At 38.0% G+C, this 21952-nt stretch overlaps 1 protein-coding gene across 5 annotated transcripts in view; it reads left to right on the plus strand.

The window, feature by feature from the left end:
* Window positions 1–10779, plus strand: part of SOCS5 (suppressor of cytokine signaling 5) — a 65740-nt gene extending 54961 nt beyond the window's left edge. For 4 of the 5 annotated variants that reach the window (XM_003983962.6, XM_045054168.1, XM_019827143.3 and 1 more), the window contains exon 2: window positions 6476–10779. In XM_003983962.6, the coding sequence (XP_003984011.1) occupies window positions 6488–8098 (1611 nt within the window). In that variant the 5' untranslated portion in view covers window positions 6476–6487 and the 3' untranslated portion in view covers window positions 8099–10779. Of the gene's footprint in view, window positions 1–927; window positions 950–6475 lie in introns of those variants that run through there. The other variant, XM_019827144.3, reaches the window with a different exon arrangement.
* Window positions 10780–21952: the final 11173 nt, after the last annotated feature.

Below are 21952 nucleotides of genomic sequence, written 5' to 3' on the forward strand. Positions count from 1 at the left end.
TTATATATGTAAATTTTTGTAGTAATGGAATTTGACCTCTGATTTTCCATAATTTTGATTTATAGCTTATCCTGTTAGGTATCATTTTTCAACAAAAGCTCTTTAACTTACAATAGTTATAAAACCAGTTTTAAATTGTGATTGTCCTTGGGGGAAGGAATGACTCTTTAGGAATTTGCTTTGGATCATTTTAAGGACAGCTATGCAGGTGTAAAAATGTGAATGAAAGCTTATAATGGATGATGAACTTGTAATCTAGAGTCAGTACATAGGAAATTTAACACTTTTTTAGTCCTGTGTAACTTTATATAAAGCCCTAAAGTAATGGACTTGTAAGTTAGGCCTCAAAGAGTTTCAGCTAAATACATTTCCAAAAATTTAACAACAAAACAAACAGAAGAACCTCAAAACTGACATTGTAAATATTAAGATAGTTGAAATGCTTTCCTGATTCTTCTTACATGGACTCATCTGTGAATCACTATCAGTATTTTTTTCTTTGCAGTATTACAGCCGCCCACATAACATTCCCCATGTCAAGAAAAATCTACTTTCTATCCCCAAGGGATGTGGAAGCATAATAGTCTTTCTTTAAATTAGAATATTTTGTCACGATGCAGTCTAGCAACAGTCTCCAGATTAGGAATGGAGAATGCACTAAATTTCATGCTCTGTGAAAATGAAACCGAGGTTCAGTGTTAGAAACAGCCTTCTGTAACCTGGCAAGTCCATGATTTCTACATGTCCCACTTGTTTTTACAGCGAATAAAGAACTGTATAAGGAGATAATAAGTGGTTTTAAGTTTGGTTGCTTTCTAAAATGGACATTTTTCAGGTATAGCTGAGATAAATAGCTACAGAATGTATCTTATAAACATGGAGAAGAGAGACTTTTGGACTTCTTGGATACTGCTCTTCTCATGTCCACAGTGACATACTCTAGACTGAGGTCAGTAAACTTTCTCTGTAAGAGGCCAAATAGAAAATATTTCAAGCTTTGCAGGCTACATGTGGTCTCTGTCAAATATTCTTTGTGGATTTTTTGTTTTTGTTTTTTTATCCCTCTAAAACTGTAAAAACCGTTCTCAGCTAGGGTCCATACAGAAACAGGCCACAGGCCAGATTTGGTCTTTGGGCTATCATTTGCTGACCCCTGATCCAGATCAGTACTTTCCAGCAGAAATATAATTTGGATTATATGTGTAATTTTTAATATTTTTAGTAGGCACATTTAAAAAGTAAAAGGCAGGGGCACCTGGGTGGCTCAGTTGGTTAAATGTCTGAATCTTGATTTTGGCTCAGGTCATGATCTCACAGTTTGTAGGTTCAAGCCCTGCATCGGACTCCAAGCTGACAGTGCAGAGCCTACTTGGGGTTCTCTCTCTCGCTCTCTCTGCCTCTCCCCTGCTCATGCTCTTTCTCTCTCTGCCCCAGCCCCACGCATGTACACACATGTACTCTCTCTCTTTCTCAAAATAAATAAATAAACATTTGAAAACATCATTCAGGGGCACCTGGGTGGCTCAGTCAGTTAAGTGTCTGACTTCGGCTCAGGTCATGATCTCGTAGTTCGTGTCGAGCCCCACGTCGGGCTCTGTGCTAACAGCTCAGAGTCTGGAGTCTGCTTCAGATTCTGTGTCTCCCTCTCTCTCTGCCCCTCCGCAACTCATGCTCGCTCGCTCTCTCTCTCTCTCTCTCTCTCTCTCCCTCAAAAATAAATAAACATAGGGGCGCCTGGGTGGCTCAGTCAGTTAAGCACCCGACTTCAGCTCAGGTCACGATCTCACGGTCCGTGAGTTCGAGCCCCGCGTCAGGCTCTGGGCTGATGGCTCAGAGCCTGGAGCCTGCTTCTGATTCTGTGTCTCCCTCTCTCTCTGCCCCTCCCCCGTTCATGCTCTGTCTCTCTCTGTCCCAAAAATAAATAAACGTTAAAAAAAATTTTTTTTAAATAAATAAACATAAAAAAACAAAACAAAACAAAACAAACTTCGGGGCTCCTAGGTGGCTTAGTTGATTAAGCATTCAACTTAGCTCAGGCCATGATCTCACGATTTGTGAGTTCAAGCCCCGTGTCAGGCTCTGAGCTGTCAGCACAGAGCTCTGACAGCTCAGAGCCTGGAGTCTGCTTCAGATTCTGTCTCCCTCTCTTTCTGACTTTCCTTCACTCATGATTTCTCTCTCTTTCTCTCTCTCTCTGTCTCAAAAATAAACATTAAAATTTTAAATAAGCTGCTGGCACTTATCCTTAAAAAGAAAATACCTCATTCATAAAAAAGTAAAAAGCAGATGAAATTAGTTTTAATAATATATTTGGCTAGTTATATCCAAACTATTTATCATTTTAATATATGGCACCAGCCACATTTCAGGGGCTCAATAACCCATGTATTGGACAGCACAGCTCTAGATGATGAGCTACTGTGAGGGCTGTGAACTGGTGCCAGTGTTGTTTGTTAACAGTCTGGGACAAGTTAAGTATAGGAATTAAAAAGAAGCATTTAAAATATTCTACAGCTATTTGATAGTTATTTTATGTCTATTCAATCTAATAAGATTGGCACTTGTATTTCATATGTCTTTTTTCACATTTCACTTTTCTAGTGTATTCTTAGAATGTCTTACAAAAGAATCTATTTGTGAAATTAAAAAGAAACTGCCTCTTCATTCTGGGTAGTTTAAGAGGCACTACTGTAGATAGTCTTTCCTAAGATTCCATAGGCCTCTTGTGTACATGGCAAAAATGAAACGAAGAGAACCAGTGATGAGATTGTGGTGGGTGGTGTACTTAGTTCTGCTCCCATCCCTCCTGCCGCTACAGAGCAGTGTCCTCCTGCTTACATCTTTCAGAGCTACCATTGGAACCCATGGCTGGAGTAGGTCAGTGGTTTTCTGGCTCGACTCTAGGATCACCCAGGAGCTTCTAAAAAACAGCAGTGTCCAGGCCCATCTCCAGACCAATTGAATCACAATCTCTCGGGAGGTGGCCTGTGTATCATGTAGTGTAAAGAGCTTTCCGGGTGATTATATTATGCAGCCAGTGTTTATTGTGTGGATCCTTCACCCCAGGAGGGAAAAAAAAAATTTGCTGTTTTCTCCATTTGGAAAGAATCACTAATCTGGGTAGGGGGTTTTCTGTGTGGTGTACTATTCACTCTCTGTAACAGTGAAAAGAGGGCTTTCCAGTTAAATATGTCAGGTTGAACATTGGCATGTTAACTTTACTCACTCCTGGAACCTCGCTAAAATTAAAGGAATAAAAAAGGTATAAGGGGGGCACCTGGGTAGCTCAGTTAGTTGAGCGTCCGACTCTTGGTTTAGACTCAGATCATGATCCCAGGGTCGTGGGATCGAGCCCCATGTTGAGAGAAGATTCTCTCTCTCCCTCTCTCTGCCTCACCCCTGCGTGCTGGTGTGTGTGCTCTCTCTTTCAAATAATAATTTAAAAAGAAGGCATAAGGCATAAACCCATAAGAAAGCAAATGAGAGACTGAAGTAATAATAAGCCTGATGATCAACTGGTTTTCAGTAGAAGCAGGTAGCTAGAAATTAACAGAATGGAGAAAACAGATATAAATGGCTGCAAACAAAGATATTAAAAATAAGCAAAGCAATCTATAGTGTTGGCTCAGAAATTAGAGGAACCAGTTAGCTCAGAATGTAAGGGTGAAATATGAAGCTGAACATACGAGTGTTGGAAAGTCTGTATGTTTCAGATTCACACATGCCCTTCTTTACCCTTAGCAGTCAGGAGACTACTGCTCTTTTTTACCAGGGTAAAACTAGAGGTTAGAGTTTGGAGAAATTTAATCTAAGAGATCCAGTCAAGACTGAAGTGGAGTATCTTTTGAAAATAAGGACACCTTTTTAAAAATAAGGACTGGGGCGCCTGGGTGGCGCAGTCGGTTAAGCGTCCGACTTCAGCCAGGTCACGATCTCGCGGTCCGTGAGTTCAAGCCCCGCGTCGGGCTCTGGGCTGATGGCTCAGAGCCTGGAGCCTGTTTCTGATTCTGTGTCTCCCTCTCTCTCTGCCCCTCGCCCGTTCATGCTCTGTCTCTCTCTGTCCCAAAAATAAATAAACGTTGAAAAAAAAAATTTTTAAAAAAAAAAAATAATAAAAATAAGGACTAAGCAAAAGTCTGAATATTGTGGTTAAAACCCTACTATTCTCCTTGCCCTGTTCTCAGAACATGGCAGTCAGGTGGACATGTCCCAGAGAGGAAATTGGAGTATTTCTCTCCAGGGTAAGCCGCCAGGAGACAAGACTTACAGATCCTGGCATTTGTGGATTTCATAATAAAAAACCAACTCATTGCCTCCTCACCTTGTAGGGAAAGCCAGTCATTTTACAAGTACCCAACCCAACCTCCTGCACCATCACGTAGACAGAGCTTCTGATCAGCGTGTTAGTGGCCGCATCATCTGTGATGGACGGCTGGGACTCATCAGACACTTGTGGAAAGCCTCCAAAATAAAAAACAGAGACCTAAAGATTTAAGGAGAAAAAAGAAAGAAACAGATAAAAACATTTAAAGTGTTAAAAAAAAGAAGAAAACATTTGAAAAATTTGTATCCTCTGAGAAATGAAATATTCATCCAAGAAGCTAGAATAGAATGTTATTAAAAAGAACATTCAGAGAATAAGAAAAACGGTCTTGGAAATTAAAGCTGTGATAGGAAACATTCTAACTGCAGTAGAACTGTTGCAAAGTGATACACCAAAGAAATCTTCCAGACGGTAGAAAAGAAAAAGAAATGCAATGTTGAAAAGAAAATATATATAATCAGAAGATGAATCTAAGAGGTCTGCTGTCTAACAAAAGGACTTTTAGGAGGGAGGGACGAGGGCAGTGGGAAGGACATGGAAAGGACACGATGAATGTAAAAAAGGCCCAGGCTAAGGATAAAAAGAAGAAACCACAACTTCTCACAAAATAAACACAGGTCACATAAGAGGAGACCAGGAATTGCTGTGATCATGGACTTTTCACCTATTGCCCCTCTGTATATTAACTGCTATATACCTAGCAGTATGCTTATAATAAAGAATAATCTGAAAGTGTATTTTATGATTTCATAGGCATAAACTCTCTATGTTGGCATCATTATTAGTCCAAGAGCCCTTTCTGTAAGAAACTAGAATGAAGCTATATAAAGTTTATTTTTTATTGTTGTCTTAGCCCTAGTCAACGTCTTGAAAATCCAGCTATTTATCACAAAGAGCATTAGGCACAGTTGTAGAAAGGTCAGCTCTAATGCCTGTCACCACTGTAAGAAAAACATTCCAGCAGGATTGTAAACTATGAAGAGTAAAACATAATGAGATAATAAACATGAACAAAACAAAATTCTGGGGAAAAAAGTACCATACTCATTAAAATAGAAAGAATAGAACTTTTAAATAGAAAATAGAAAATAGAAAGGAAATAGAAATAGAAAATAGAAAGAAAGAACTTTAAAAAAAAAAAAGGTTCTGCTATCCTTTGGTGACAAAACCACTTGATTTTAAATTTACATTTTTCCATTTCTTCTAATGTTGACTTTTAGGTTATTGAAGGAGACAGTGTGACTGTCAGTGTTAGAGTCGTAAAATAATTTGTAAAGTGTGATAATCTGCTTTTGATTTTTTTTAAAGGAACAAAAATAAGCCAAATTGCATATTTTTTATTTGTTTTGTTAATTACTGCGGTATCATAGCTTTTTCTATTACTCTGTTATCTCCAGGCTTTTCCAGGATTAAGAATTGGGAAGCTGAAAGACACCTTTCCTTTTAAATCCAAATATTCTCTTTCTTTCCTCCTACTTTCTTTTCTACTCAAACTGCTTCTTCAAGATTGTGGATAAAATTCAATACATTGCAGAATAGGAAGGGAGGATACTGAATTTTTACAAGTGGTTTATCTGTAAGCTGTAGGTTGCCAGATGAGTGGAGTATAGCAGTTGGTAAGTGAAGTCAGGAAGATTAGTACTTAAAGATTTTTGAACTAATTTTAATGTGTTACACAAATGTCCTGATTTCAACTTCAGAGTAGTTGAATGCAGATATGTTTCAACAATACAGAACATATCTTCCCTTTGTAGTACTTGAGCCAGTGCCTGACTTAGTTGTAGTAAGGAGACCAGAGTCGGTGTCATAATGACATTAGGTTGATGCGTGGGAAAAAGAAACCAGAGTTTAATTGAGAGGGTTTGTTTCCTTTCCCATGAGATCTGAGTATTCTGTCTGAAAGGAAATGGCAAGTGAGGACTAGCTTGACTAGTGGTGCTGTGAGTGCCATGAAAGGGCCAGAGACCTTACCACTACCAGCATTGTTTGCCTCACCACTTTAGCAGGGCAAGGGAGGGCAGATTCCTGACCCGCATCACTGAAATTTCCAACGATAAGGGCGGGGTGGGGGAGGGGGGGTGTATGGGAACTGCCTGTTTTGTTCGCACATACCACCTAACTTAGTGTTCTCTCTTCCTATTTTGTCTTTAGATCTTATAATCAATGGATAAAGTGGGGAAGATGTGGAATAACTTCAAATACAGGTGTCAAAATCTCTTCGGTCATGAGGGAGGGAGCCGTAGTGAAAATGTGGACATGAACTCCAACAGATATCTGTCTGTTAAAGAGAGAAACATCAGTATAGGAGACTCAGCTCCTCAGCAACAAAGCAGTCCCTTAAGAGAAAATGTTGCCTTACAACTGGGATTAAGCCCTTCAAAGAATTCTTCAAGGAGAAACCCTAACTGTGCCACTGAAATTCCTCAGATTGTTGAAATAAGCATTGAAAAGGATAATGATTCATGTGTCACCCCAGGAACAAGACTGGCAAGAAGAGATTCCTACTCTCGGCATGCCCCATGGGGTGGGAAGAAAAAACATTCCTGTTCTACAAAGACACAGAGTTCATTGGATACTGATAAAAAGTTTGGTAGAACTCGAAGCGGACTTCAAAGGAGAGAGAGGCGGTATGGCGTAAGCTCGGTGCACGATATGGATGGCATGTCCAGCAGAACTGTGGGAAGTCGCTCTCTGAGACAGAGGTTGCAGGATACAGTGGGCTTGTGTTTTCCCATGCGAACTTACAGCAAGCAGTCAAAACCCCTCTTCTCTAATAAAAGAAAAATACACCTTTCTGAATTAATGCTTGAGAAATGCCCTTTTCCTGCCGGCTCAGATTTAGCCCAAAAATGGCATTTGATTAAACAGCATACAGCCCCTGTGAGCCCACACTCAACATTTTTTGATACATTTGATCCATCCTTGGTTTCTACAGAAGATGAAGAAGATAGACTTCGAGAGAGAAGACGGCTTAGTATTGAAGAGGGGGTTGACCCTCCTCCTAACGCACAAATACATACATTTGAAGCCACCGCACAGGTTAATCCGTTATATAAACTGGGACCAAAGTTAGCTCCTGGAATGACCGAAGTAAGTGGGGACAATACTGCAATTCCACAAGTTAATTGTGACTCAGAAGAGGACACTACTACCCTGTGTCTACAGTCTCGGAGGCAGAAGCAACGTCAGGTGTCTGGAGATAGCCATGCCCACGTTAGCAGACAGGGAGCTTGGAAAGTCCATACACAGATTGATTACATACACTGCCTCGTGCCTGATTTGCTTCAGATTACAGGGAATCCCTGTTACTGGGGAGTGATGGACCGTTACGAAGCAGAAGCCCTCCTTGAAGGAAAACCTGAAGGCACATTCTTGCTCAGGGACTCTGCGCAAGAGGACTACCTCTTCTCCGTGAGCTTCCGGCGCTACAACAGGTCCCTGCACGCCCGGATTGAACAGTGGAACCACAACTTTAGTTTTGATGCCCATGACCCATGTGTATTTCACTCCTCCACTGTAACAGGACTCTTAGAACATTATAAAGATCCCAGTTCTTGCATGTTTTTTGAACCATTGCTTACTATCTCACTAAACAGGACTTTCCCTTTTAGCCTGCAGTATATCTGCCGTGCAGTAATCTGTAGATGCACTACATATGATGGAATTGATGGGCTCCCTTTACCGTCAATGTTGCAGGATTTTTTGAAAGAGTATCATTATAAGCAAAAAGTTAGAGTTCGCTGGTTAGAACGAGAACCGGTCAAGGCAAAGTAAACTCTCCTGCCCCCAAAGGGCATTAACTAGATCTGCTTTTATGTCATCAGACAGTACACCTATAGCAAGCACACGTATCAGTGTTAGGTTTTTTCAGTACAGTATGTAGGCTTAGTGTTAGTATCTGTCAGATGCAGTCTGCTGTTAGTCAGGTAAACGTGGTGCCTGTTGAGACAACAGAAGACAGCTACAGGTGTTCAGTGAGGCTACAAAAACACTTTGTCGATTGAGCTAACGGTTTGGTTTTTAATGACTGTAGTAATTGAGTGAGGCAACTCTGGGGCATTTGCTATGAAGAATTCTATTTCTTACTGAAGAACAAATTATTAATATTGGATGAGAATTTCAACAGTGTGACTAATGTTTGAAATTGTTATTTTTTTCTAAGAATTTTTCTATAACCTTCCAAAAGTAGTGATGTTTGTAGTTACTATAAATCAAGCTTTGGAAGTCCAAAAAATAAAGACTGCCTTCCTTTGAGAAAAAAAAATGCAATTTTCTGGCCACAAGGGCATAGTGCAGTTCACTTAAGTGTTGATGTAGTTTATAGTCAGTCCCCTGTCTCTTCTGCAAAAGGTACTGTTAAATAAACCAGGTTTTCTAAATAGTTCTTAAAATTTCAGGCTTACAAAGTTGGTAGTAGAATTTTATTTAAAGGCCTTAGGTATTTTTTTTTAATGAGTGCTCTAACTTAAAACACATTGGGAATAGCTGCAGTGTAGTCCTGTGTGTGATTTTTTTTTTTAAGTTAATACACGCATTCTAATCATTCATTAGTTAACGTTGGATCTTTCTGTGCCCATGATGAGTTTGTGAACCATGAAGGAAATGAGACTAGAAGATGCCCAACCAAGTCAGATAACAATAGCTACAGTGGTTGCTGATGTTGACATTATTGTTAAACTGTAATGAACAGTTTGGATGGCAGTATTTATATCTTTGTTGTAAACTCTGGTAGCTGAATTGCTTAAGTACAATTTATAGAATTTCAGTGCAGTTAATTTCTAATGGAAAATCTGAAACCTACATTGCAGATTTAAAAGGTACTGTACAACCATTGTATCTGTAAATAACTTTACTTAGCACCTTTTTGTCACTTAGAATAGTATGCAATACTACTTGAGTGAGCTATTTTGGAAGTAATACCAAGTTCTAGTGTTTGCTTCTTAGTAACGAACTGAATTTACAGTTCTGTCCTAGACATTTTGCACTAGTCGAATCCATTCTTGTGTCTTTTTGTTCGTGTGCTCTGTACCACTGGTGAGTGCTCCTTGGTTTCCTTACCTGCTGCTACAGAAAGTTCTTTTACATCCTGATGGCTATTGCCAAGGCTACAAAAAAAGAAAAGCTATATTTGTATGCAACACTAACCCTTTGACTGCTAATGTACGTTTCTGCTTGCTGTGCCTTGTTATGGCTGCTTTTTTGTGCTAATAAAGTACGTTTGGTGTTCTCCTTGTATATCTGCTGTTTTATACATTTGCAACAATTTCTCTTATAAATGCAATGGTATTGGGGTTTTTAAACAAGCATTACCTGACAACCTACTATAGTTAATGCAGAATTACTGTACAGTCTAATATTGACTTATTCTGAGTAAGCAGATTCTAAATTTAATGCTATTCATCTTTCCAATCATAATCACATACACTATGGAGCAGTATCTATAGTTACTGCACATTACTGTACAGTTTAGATTATAACACGAAATGAACAGAGAAATATTGACTAACCTATTGATTTCTCTGCTTATAAATGAAAGATTGAAGCTATCAATGACGGTTACAATAAATGAAGATCTTTAGTCTCCCACTTTATCAGAAACAAGTTAAATGAAGTCTTGTGAACTAAGAATATATCAGTGCCATTTATTGGTTTGGGGACCATTTTTATTAGTCATAAATGCCCAAAATGTAGAACTTTAACCAAAGACTTGTCCATTTTTAAAGCAAAATGGGGATTGAGGGGACTTATAATTCCTGTTATTTCTAATAGAAGTCCCTGAAGAACATATACCAAAGTGTTCGAGAACGTCATCCAAACCTACTTTAAAGCATTATGTGCAATTAAGTTGTTACGACATAATTATATTGCATAACTGTTGGGTCCGTTTTCTTGAGCTTATAATGTATCTGGAAAATAATCTCTTGGAAAAGAAAAAAGTCCTTACTGATTATTGGAGAAAGATTATATATGCAAGCAAGATCTTGTTTTAAAGAGGAAACTTGAAACTCCAAGAAAACACTTGATGTTTTATATGCTTGTAGCAAATTGATGTTCTAATTGTAGTTTTATAGAAAATATTAATGCTTTTATGTATTTCAGAACTTTCATATGTTAAATGGAAATTGTTTTAAATGTGTAAATATTTGAGTTTTATGTGAGCATGTATACACTGTGCTAAAAGTCACATGTTCCAGTTTGTGTGTAATATTAATATGCAACCTTTGGTTTAAAATTTTTTTCTTAAAAAATTAGTGGCTTACATTTTAAAAAAGAAAAATCACCAGCATGAAATTGCACCTTAGTCTATATTCACTGTGTCTTTTTCTGAATCCCACTGTAGCCTGTCAACTAAATTTTTGTTTTCATGGTCTTTTTGAAGTGCATTTTAATACAAACCAGGAAATTCTTTAGAAGTTTGGACACATCTTCATAGTAAAGTAATTAACCCAAGGAAAGGTTGGTCTGATTCCTATCCATTCTCATTCATTCATTCATTCATTCATTCTCTCTGTGTATGCATATACATAGACACACATACACACGTGGATGTATACACATACGTATATACATTTATGATGTTAATATTACTTTAAACAATAATATTGCCATCTGATTTAACATCATTTAGAGGCCTTATTCTTGTGTATATATATATACACATACTATATGTGTATATATATATATACACATACTATCCTTGTACCATTCAAATTTGATTGTCCACACCTAAAGTTTAGTCTTGCTGATACAGTCTTATTTGTAATAGACTTATTCTTGTGTATATATATATACACATACTATATGTGTATATATATATATACACATACTATCCTTGTACCATTCAAATTTGATTGTCCACACCTAAAGTTTAGTCTTGCTGATACAGTCTTATTTGTAATACAGTCCCCTTACAACAAGAAAGCATGCATCAGTTATTTTCTGGCTAAACACAGTAAAAAATTTTTGAAAAAGAAACAGCTTGGTTTAAATACAGTTATTAAGAGTCATTATTAAATTTATATTTCTTCAACAAAAATTGAGCCCAAATAATCCTACTCCACAAACTGTTCTGTGTTCTTATGGTCCATTGGAATGTTTATATAAGATTTATAATGGCTTGAGCCATAAAAATTGAAACTTGAATTCTGTGCTTCACTTTGACAAAATTCAGAGTTTATGAACCTTTTTACTTGATGTTTTGATCTGGTTGCTATTCATTTTTATCCCAAGCTTCCTTTGCTCCCTGGCACTAAACACTAGTTTGGTAACTTATTATTGAGACTGGTCTTAGATCTTTTATTTTTGTAGCAAAGAAAGCTATAAAGTTGCTTTTTGGTAGAGGCCCAGAGGCTGTGAGTGAGTCAGCACTCCCCTAGGAAAGAGGCAGAGCCTGTGTCCATCTCTGGGAGTGTGTTAACACAGGGAAGCTCACACCAGTTTCTCCACTGTTTCTGTGGCCCAACACATGCACTTTACCTAGATGAAATTAAATAAGAATGCACACCAAGGGCTGGCTTAAAGGTGAAAAAAAGTCTCCTAAAGGGACAATACTGCATGGTGTGTGTATGCATAAACAGTGTATATCTATGAGGCTCAGGTTTTGTTTCCTATTTTTGCAACAGCTGATACCGAACATAGACTTCTAAAATGTGGTATGTTCTGAGGAGATTTGGGGTTGGCATTTTTGTGGAAAGTGCCTGGTTGGTGTGTTTTGTTGTTGTTTTCAAGTTGGGGGTGGAATGGAGGAGTTGCTGTTGCAAAGTATGGATCAGTTGGAACAACTGTTTTTATGCCCAGGAGGCTTGATTGAATATTTGGATTCTTTTCAGCCAGTCATTCAACAATTATTTATTGAAGACTCATGTGCCAGTCACCATTTTAGGTGATTGTTATACGTTGGGGTACAAGACAAATCTGTAGGCTCACTGGGAAATAGTGACCTTGGATGACAAAAAGAAAATAACCGAGATCAAAGAAGAGAGCATTTTGATGAAAGAAACAATGAAACTAAAAATCTGGAAGCAGGAATGAGCTTATATGATGAGAAAGAGAATGGCTATAAGACCAGAGTCCAGTGAGTGTGGTGGGGAATGGCAGCTGATAAAGATTGGCAAGGGCTGGACTGCTTCAGACCTTGAGCGCATTGAAAGGAATTTATATTTTCTGAATGTGATGGTAAGCCATTGGAGGGTTTTAAGCAACAGATGACGTGGTCTGCTTTCTATTTCTCTAGTAGATTGAGAACAGCCTATAGTGGGGTAAAATAAAGGAGACCATTGAAGTCATCTAGGTGAGAGATGGTGAAAGCCTGGACTGGGGTGGTATAGGGAGAAGTCAGATTGAGGATGTCTCTTTTGGTGGTAAAGCTGATAATCTGGTAATGGATCATATGGGAGGAAGAAAGAAATAAAAAATGACTGATTTTTTATTTTTTTTAAGTTTTTTTTTTTTTCTAATGTTTATTTATTCTTGAAACAGAGACAGAGCATGAACAGGGGAGGGGCAGAGAGAGAGGGAGACACAGAATCTGAAACAGGCTCCAGGCTCTGAGCTGTCAGCACAGAGCCTGATGCGGGGCTCGAACCCACGAACTGTGAGATCATGACCTGAGCCGAAGTCGGACGCTCAACCGACTGAGCCACCCAGGCGCCCCAAAAAATGATTGATTTTGAGCAAAGGCGGTGATGCCATTAGTTGAGATTTCAGAAAACCAGTGGAGGAGCAAAATGGAGGGTGTAAATTGAATTCTCCCTTGGATATGTTGAGTTTTGAGATTTCTATTAGTTACCCCAACAGAGACATTGAGCAGGCAGTTGTATATATGAACGTAGAATTAGGGGAAGAAATAGGGGAGTCACCTTATGGATAGTATTTCAGACCGTTGGACAGGATGGCAACAGGTAGGAATTTTGCATGGGACTAAGTATTTCTTTGGGGAGGGTAATTATGGCAACATTTATCTTAGTTTGTCAATTCAGGATTCTGTATCATTAGATTCTTTGAAAATCTGAAGGATTTGGTAGAGGTGGAGGATTTCACTTTTGAAAAAGTTTTTACTTACTGGAATCCTAAATCTTGCACTCTATTTAAAGTTTTATCCATATCAAGTTGGGTTGTCATGCTTCCTATGTCAAATTAGCTTGTGTATCTTTTTTTTTAATAATTTTTTTAATGCTAATTTTGAAGAGACAGTAGGGGGTGGGAGGCAGAGAGAGGGAGACACAGAATCCCAAGCAGGCTCCAGGCTCTGAGCTGTCGGCACGGAGCCTGACACGGGGCTCCAACCCACAAAGCGTGGATCATGACCTGGGCCGAAGTCAGATGCCCAACTGACTGAGCCACTCAGGTGCCCCTGTGTATCTTTTTTAGTATGGATTTTTTTATGTGAGAAAAGCCAGTTCATTATGCAATATTTAGGAAGGACTGAAGATTATAAAGAATATGTGCCCCCAAAATTTAAAACCAGTCCATGTTGTCATTTTCTCTATCATTTCCCATCACCAGCCCCAAGCCTGCCTCTCCTAACTCCCATTTTTGTAATCTTCCAAGAGGTAACTGCTGTCAACATTTATTAATTATCCTTCCACTATTTTTTCATGAGACTTTACAGTGAAAGGTTTGAAAGTTTATAAGATAACGGATACAGATAGGTGATAAGATATAGAAAGAGGAAGACAGTTGTAGTCCTTGAATTATTTGGAGAATGGTATACAGATTCTACCCCTTACTTGAAACAGCGGGGGCTTTACATCTTCAATCCCTTCCAACTCTTAAGGCAGATCATTCAGTGGGTTAGAGTAACTGACATTGCAAAGGCCCAGTCACTGATGGTTTCTTCAAATAAAATTTCAGTAGGAGAACCCTTACCACATGGAACTTCTAAACTAGTGGGGACACAGACAAATACATAAATGTCTAATGATGACAATATATGGAAATAGACGAAGCAAAAAGTAATTTTAAAAAACGTGCTTACATGCTTGACAAGGAAAAACAGAAATGATCCAAGTGGAGGCGGGATGATTTGGTGTCTTAGGTCTGTTTTATCACAAGACTGTCTAATAATTGGACTTAGCAGATGGTGGTGGGGAAGCCAGGTCTGGAAGTGCGGTGATGACTAGCAACTAATGAAGGGCAGAATTGAGGGAGAAGAACCTGTTGTTTGTGGCATTTGAATGTGCCAGACTGAAGAGTCTGAATTTATCTATCTACTATCTTAAGATAGTATTAGAAATTATGCCAGCAGCTGTACAATGGATTATAACCGGGAGAGAGACAGGAAGCCCTGTGAAATTTGCCTAGATCAGATTTCTAGCACTAGAATTAAACTGAGGAGTACATCTGAAGCTGTAAGAGAAAAAAAATAGCTCAGTTTGGGGTAAAGAAAGGCGAGCAATTTGCTTGCCTAAGAGATCTCGAGTTAAATTTGTCATAGTTTATCCAAATTCATGCAAATCGTAGGAAGCCAAGCTAATATCTCCCATTTAATATAATCTGCATCCTATCTTTTTAAATATAGCAAAATATAGATAGTATATTTTTGAAAGGCAGGGTTTTTTAATGCAAAAAAATGATCAAATAAGGACAGCTTTATCACTCCTAGATATACTTTCATGGAGAAAATGGGAAAATTAAGTAAAATCTAAAAGAACATCAAAAAAGTTTTGCTTACCTGACAAAAAGCGCTATGAAAGCATGGCAAAAAGGATTGAAGAGAGAGTTCGTGAATTTAACCACCCAAATGCTATCGTGACTGAGGTAGTTTTTCTCATTAATTTTAGTAAGTGTAAAACTGCATTGAATTTTTATTTAATACTCAAGGTTACATTTAGAAATGTATAATATTACCACCTGACATTTCTTTCTCTTGGGGTTTACTTATCCCTGACTGGAAACCCAAGATTTTAGGGTATTTTTTTTTAACTTCAGGGAAATTTATCATTACACTAAATGGTTACTCTTTTCTCATCTGTTTTAAAATACATACAATTATGCACTTCATCCTATCTTTTATAGCTTCTATTTTTAGGATGAATTATTTAAAATTTATAGGGCTTTTTTAAAACCCCTTATCAAAATTGAACCGTAATGACTGAAAACCTTGTCATCTAATTTTATAAATATTTTGTAGGTGCTCTTGGGTGCAATTGAGACACTACTGAATTTTAATGACATCTCGGGAACAGAGAAATATTTTGGTATGGTAGTTCCAATACTGGATGATATAAATTTCTAAATCATATCTTTAAAACACTGTCTTAGAGCAATTTCTTCCTGAATGATGATAGGATTAGAAGGCCAAAATTAATTTCTAAAATTTGGCTATGCTAAATTTAATATCCAATAGTCAGATAGTCTGAGAGGCAGTATAATTTATTGGTGACATGAACAAAATAAATGTAAGAGTCTACATCTGATCTATAAACACTTCTGTCAGAGGCTGGGTGATATACCTAAAATAATCGTAGAGGGAAAGCTGCCAGAATAGCTTCCAGGCCCAGGAAACCATATCTAACCTGATGCAACAGATTATTCTGTAGTACATAAGATTTACCTGAGCTGCCTGTGTCTAAATCCTCTACATGTCTTTGACACCTGACCTACAGGGGTTAAATAACTTGTCCAAGGTCACAGAGAGTGAATGTCAGAGCTAGATTTAAACACCGGTCTGAGGCCAGAACCCAAACCCTTATCCACTATATTTTTTGGATACTAATATTGCTAGCCATATTCATGGCTCTTCTAACACTGTCATTTTTTATTGACATCTCAAGAGGACGGTAGATTTGCAACAACTGATAAAAATAGATTATAAACCACTGGTAAAGTGTTGAAAGAACAGACCAAGGAGAAAGGGTCTCCTTATTCATATTCTCCAGTTCATTATCTGGGGAGTTCCCCCGACTGTTTCCCCAACTTTTTCTAGCACTACTCTGCCCCTTGCTCACTACTCTCCTGTCACACTGGCCTTTCAATGGCTCCAGCGCTCTGGTCTCTTTCCCATATCAGGGCCTTTGCACATGTTGCTCCCTCCTGAAATTCTCATCTCCCCATGCTTCCACGTAGCAAGACATTCTTTTTATTCTTTACACCTAAGCTTAAATGTCACCTCCTCCGAGAGACCTGATGACGCCATTTAAAGGAGATTTCCTTCCTATTGTTCTGTGTCTCTGCCCTGCTTTTGTTTTCTTCATAGTCTTTATTACAAAAAATTTGCATATATTTTATTTGAGTTGTTGGGTTTTGACTCTCCCTCTTGAGAAACTGAGAACAGAGACTGTGTCTATTTTGTCTGCTGTTTTATTCTCATTGCCTAGCAAAGTGCTTAACGCAGGGTAGATCCTTAGTATTTGCTAAGTGAGTGAATGAATTAATAATGCACTTACATTTATTTCTCCACTTTATTGACAGGAATATCACGAAAACCTTACTGCATGTCCTTCTACAATCTAGATTGCTCTACCTATTTTCATAATCTATTAAGTTATTTTGTAATATGAGAAAAGGTAAGGTTAATCTGACATGAATTGTTCTTGGTGAGCCCACGCTGGTTCCTGGAGATTACCACTTTCTTTCCTAAATTCTCACAGGCCCTACCTTTAGTAATCCATCCCAGAATGTCACCCAAGATTATGTCAAGTTCATTGGTCTGCAGTTTGTGAAACCACCTGCTTCCCCTTTTTTAAAGGTAGGAATCGCCTTTCTCTAGTCTTCCAGTGCACCTTCCATTTTCCTCAATACCTCTGATGACTCAGCCTTCAGAGCCCTTATTTGGCGACTCTTTGTTCTCAGGGGAAAAAAATTGACCTAGGCCAGGATATTTGAACATATTTACATTAACTGGGTATTTTCCTAGAATCTCTTCACACGTTTGGACCATTGATGCGCTCTTGCCAGCATTTCTTCTGCCTTTTTCAGGAAAGGCAAAGTGTAACGGGAATCGGTAACTGCGCTTTCCATTCATCCATTAACATTATACCACTGACTTTTTATCATCTACTTAGCTCATACACTACTAAAACTGTGTGTGTGTGTGTGTGTTTAAATCAAAATACTTTCCTAGTAATAGATTGTATACCTTCTTCAGTGCATTTGGATCATCTTTAAATATGCCACAGCTGTGTAGCAAAAACAGGTGACTCTCAAATAATTCCTCTTGAAAAGCTTGCCCTTTAAAACGAAGTACACCACTGTAGTAAATGCTAAAAGTACAACTAGATATTTAAAGGAATGAAGAGTACGATCTTTGATTAAAAGAGAAAGTTGGAAATAACACCAAATCTGAAACTTTAAAAAGTTGTTTCAGAGTATATGTAATACAAGTAATATAGATACAAAAAGCACAGATGGTGTTTTCTGCCTGAACATTCAGAATGCAGGGCCCCAGGAGTGAAAAAACTAAGTAGACACTTCTCTACTTGTTTTTCCCCTTCATCTGTGTCCTTAATCTTGTTTTCTTACTGAGTGTCCACATCATCTTCCTCCTTCATATGTTCAGATTTTTTTAAGCATGCATTTTTTTTCAGTCTTTTGGGTAGCTTCTAGTGAGTTCCAATACAAAGAAGGTATATATATATATATATATATATATATATATATATATATATATATATATAATTACAAAAGGTAAAAGTGCCTTTATACTAACACCTTAAAGCTATTTAGAACTTCAGTAAAGCCACAAAAGGATGCTGCTTTGGAAATGGAGAAAGTTTCTAAGTATGCTATAATGTTTTCGAATGGATTGTGGTTAGAGTCTCAGTTCACTGAACCAAACCTCTAGTGAATGGACTGATTGATGGAAGATTACTAATCCTTCAGTCCTTGTTAATTGAGTGAAGAAATTCAAGGGGACTTAAAAGCTCATGTTTGGAAGAAATGCAGAGACTGCTCTCTCATAGTTTGGGCCCAAAGCTGTCCATCCAGGTAGCTTTAAAAAAAGAGACAAGGAAATAACTAATCTGATGGCTTTGCTGTGGCGAATGGGGAAACCCATGAATGATATCCAGAACAAATGAGTGCTGGAAACACTAAGGCAATAACCATGGAGTTGGATGAAACTATATGTGAAAATACAGACCCTAGTTACATGGTACTGAAAGTCATTTAAAAAAGAAGAAGGAAAACAATGCCCTTGAAGGAACATTGTACGAGGTCTGATGAGATTTTTAGAGAGTTGGCATGTGGTGGTGGTGGAAGACTCGCATTCAGGTTGAGGAGCCACTGCTCGTGTCATCTTGGTCAAGTCACAGTTCTCTCTTGGCCTTTGCTTCTTGTCATGAACAAAATACTGTGGCCTTCTTGAAGGAAGTTCTTTATATAGCATTTTTCTTCTAAGGAACTAAAATTTATTTCATAGCTGTGTAGCTGTTGTCAGACTGCCTGGGCTGTGCCTCGGCTCAGCTACCTACTAACAGGTAAGCTTCTTAACTTCTCAGGCGTGGTTTCTTCATCTGCCTCATCCACCTACCTCATCCTGGTGTGGAAATGCTATGTTGAATAGTCCTTGAGACGTGCATAGCACAGTGCCTGGCATGTAATACGTGCTCAATAAATGTTGTGGTTGTTTCCTTGATCCTTATATCCATCATTATGATTCCATTAGTAGAAATGCAGAACTGAAATCAAATTCTTATCAAAATTGGTCTGTCTTTTTTCTGCTGAAAGCATGGCTAAAATATAAATTCAGCCAGCAGTTCTATATACTGTTGGCCACATGTGTGATCTTATTGAAGGACGTAGTCAAAACGTTGAAACATGATCTCTAAATCTTCATGGGGAAGAAAATCTATAAAACTTCTTGCATAGCAAATCACTGGGAAGCAGATAGAATAAAGCTAACCATGATTCCATTCAGATTTTATTTCAGTGCTCATAAGATGTTTCAGTCTTCCATAAAGCGAAATAATTTATCCTTGAAATTAATAGTATAGTTATTATAAATTTAGTTCATGTTTTTACATCCTCGTAGAAATGTGGCAGTAGACATAGAAGAGATTCATTAATTCTTTTTCTCCAAATGCACCATTCCGTTTTATAACCTGGCTGTGGCTATGGGACCAGGACACACACACACACACACACACACACACACACACACACACGGCATGGGGTATGGCTGCAGTATGCCATAAGACCTGTGGTAGCCATCTTGTACCAGTACAGATGATCACACCTGTGTCATCCCGTAGGAAATCCACATTGTTATCAACTGCTGCCTGACACCTTGAAAACCAATGTGGCTCCTTTCATGATTGAGGTTTCTGGAAAAACTCCCTGGTGTCCCTTCAGCTCATCTGTTTGGGGCCTCCCCATTTTACATATGGAATCATTGCTAGTTATGACTGCGGCCTTCTTCAGGGCAAAGAATTTGTTACCATCATGTTTATCAGCTGTACCCCTAAGTGCCCAGCTCACTACTTGGCTCATGGCAGGCACTCAGTAAATATTTGTTGAAAGAATGAATTAATTTTCAAAAACAACTTAAGTATCTATTGTACATATATTTTAAAAGTATAAAACATGGTCTTTTCCCCTAAAATTTTATTCTCTTCGATTTGAAAGAATTGAAGAACAAGATGGCATTGTGTGGCTTCTTGTTTTCCCTTGCCTTATGTCAAAAACTTTGATAAAAAGTCACTGTGCTTTTTTCTAACTTTATGACTTAATTAACTGACTGCCTTATGGTTAAAGTCCCTGACTTTATTAACTTTGAAATTGAGACTCAACCTTTTTATGTCTCATTGCATCATTCTGCTGATTATATACCCCCTTTCAACTGTAAAGAGACTGCCTTCACATCTTCCGATTCTAGAAATGCTGGAGGTTTAGAAGATGCCAGGTTTGCTTGAAGTTAAAGTGCCTACCATTTATTGAGAAGTTGGGCTCATATGACTTGTAGTGCATCTGTAAAAAGAAGGAAGTTCTTCTACCTAATTAATAAGAATTTTTTCCTTAAAAAGAGACCAAAGACAGTGGTATGACATAGGTGAAAGACCACAGAGTTGTCCCTCCCAAATGTTTCTGTGTATGCCTGATGGGCAGCCAGAAAGGTGCTTTCATTCTGTTAAGGCAAGATGTTTAGAATCTTGTCCTTGGGACCCACACTGGAGCAGTTTCTAATGGAATGTTCTGTGAACAATATTACACTTTTGAGGTATGTTGCTGAAAACCATAATTCAGATCAAGCCAAAGAAAGTGGTATTTTGATTTTAATGGTTTGTGACTTCCAGTTCTTGCCTTGTCCTTGCATCCTGGCCTGTGTAGTGACATGTGTGATGTGTGCTATTCAGTGCAGAGGAACATATTCCTTCCAGGCTTGTCAGGGCGGGAAGGAAGGTCAAGGTGAACAGAGCATTGCTTGAGCCCGTTTCCCTAAAATCCTAGACTCCTATCAGTTTAGGAAAGCAGTTCTCAAATTCTTTTGGTCTCCATCACACTCTATAAAAGTATTGATGACCCTCAAAACCTTTTATTTGTTGATTTAACAATACTCTTTTAGAAATTAAGACAAATTTATTATATATTTGCTATTTTAAAAATAATAAACCCATCATACATCAACATAAATAACAGTTTTGGGGAAAAATAAATAGGTTTTGTAGGAATATAGTGAAAGAGCAGCATTGCTGTAATATTTGAAAGTCTCTTCAATATCTGGCTTAATAGAAGACAGCCAGCTATATTTATCTGCCTCTGCATTCAATCTGTTGCAATATGTTGCTTTGGTTAAAACATATGAAGAAAATCTGGCCTCACATAGTTATGTAGTTGGAAAAGGAGACAAGGAATTTAGTAGCCTTTTCAGATAACTGTGGATATTCTTCAGTTTCATTTTCTCCAGTATCTTTGGACATAGAGGCTACAGGGCTGGTTTGAAAGAGTGAGTCTTCTTATCTCTTGTTTTCAGGCCACCAGTCTACCCTTACCAATAATAAAAATCTCCTCTGAATTTTTTTATCTTTGAATAAGAAATTCTTAAAGAAACTTTTTAGATACAATTTTTAAAATTTGAAAAGTTTCTAAAAAATTAAATTATTGCAAAAAGTGACAACAAAGTATACTCATTTCTTGGTGAGTTTCCAGACAGATGCAAGGAAAATTTTGGGATTTCAAAACAATGCATTGGACAATAATGAGGTTGTAGAAATTATAGCAGATATAAGGAAAGCTAGTAAGAGCGCAGTCCAGGTATGGCAGACATGCTCGGTTAATGTCTGAAAATGCACATATTTATACCCTCAACCCATCACCTTAGAAAGTTCTAGAAAACACAAAACACACATTCCATTAGTTGCCAGAGCCATGTCATTATACACCACATGTCCTCTGGAAAACTCCACTATATACTCCTGAAAGAATGAAAGTGAAAAAAGCAAATAATTTCCTAGTATTATTATGAAATAGTTTTGACCCCACAGATCCCCTGAAAAAGTCTTAGAGCCCCCAGAAGCCCCACACTACACTCTAGGTAGCCAACAGTTTTGAATGAGTTTAAATAATCTTAAAATATGCCAAGGGCGGGGGAAGTATGCCACTTTTTCCTTGTTTGATGCATCTTGTGGAGCCTAAAATTGGATCACAGGAGTTGCTGATTCTTTAAATGAAATAACTAGTGGGGGGCGCCTT

The sequence above is a fragment of the Felis catus genome, chromosome A3 (assembly GCF_018350175.1).
Source record: "Felis catus isolate Fca126 chromosome A3, F.catus_Fca126_mat1.0, whole genome shotgun sequence".
NCBI lineage: Eukaryota > Metazoa > Chordata > Mammalia > Carnivora > Felidae > Felis > Felis catus.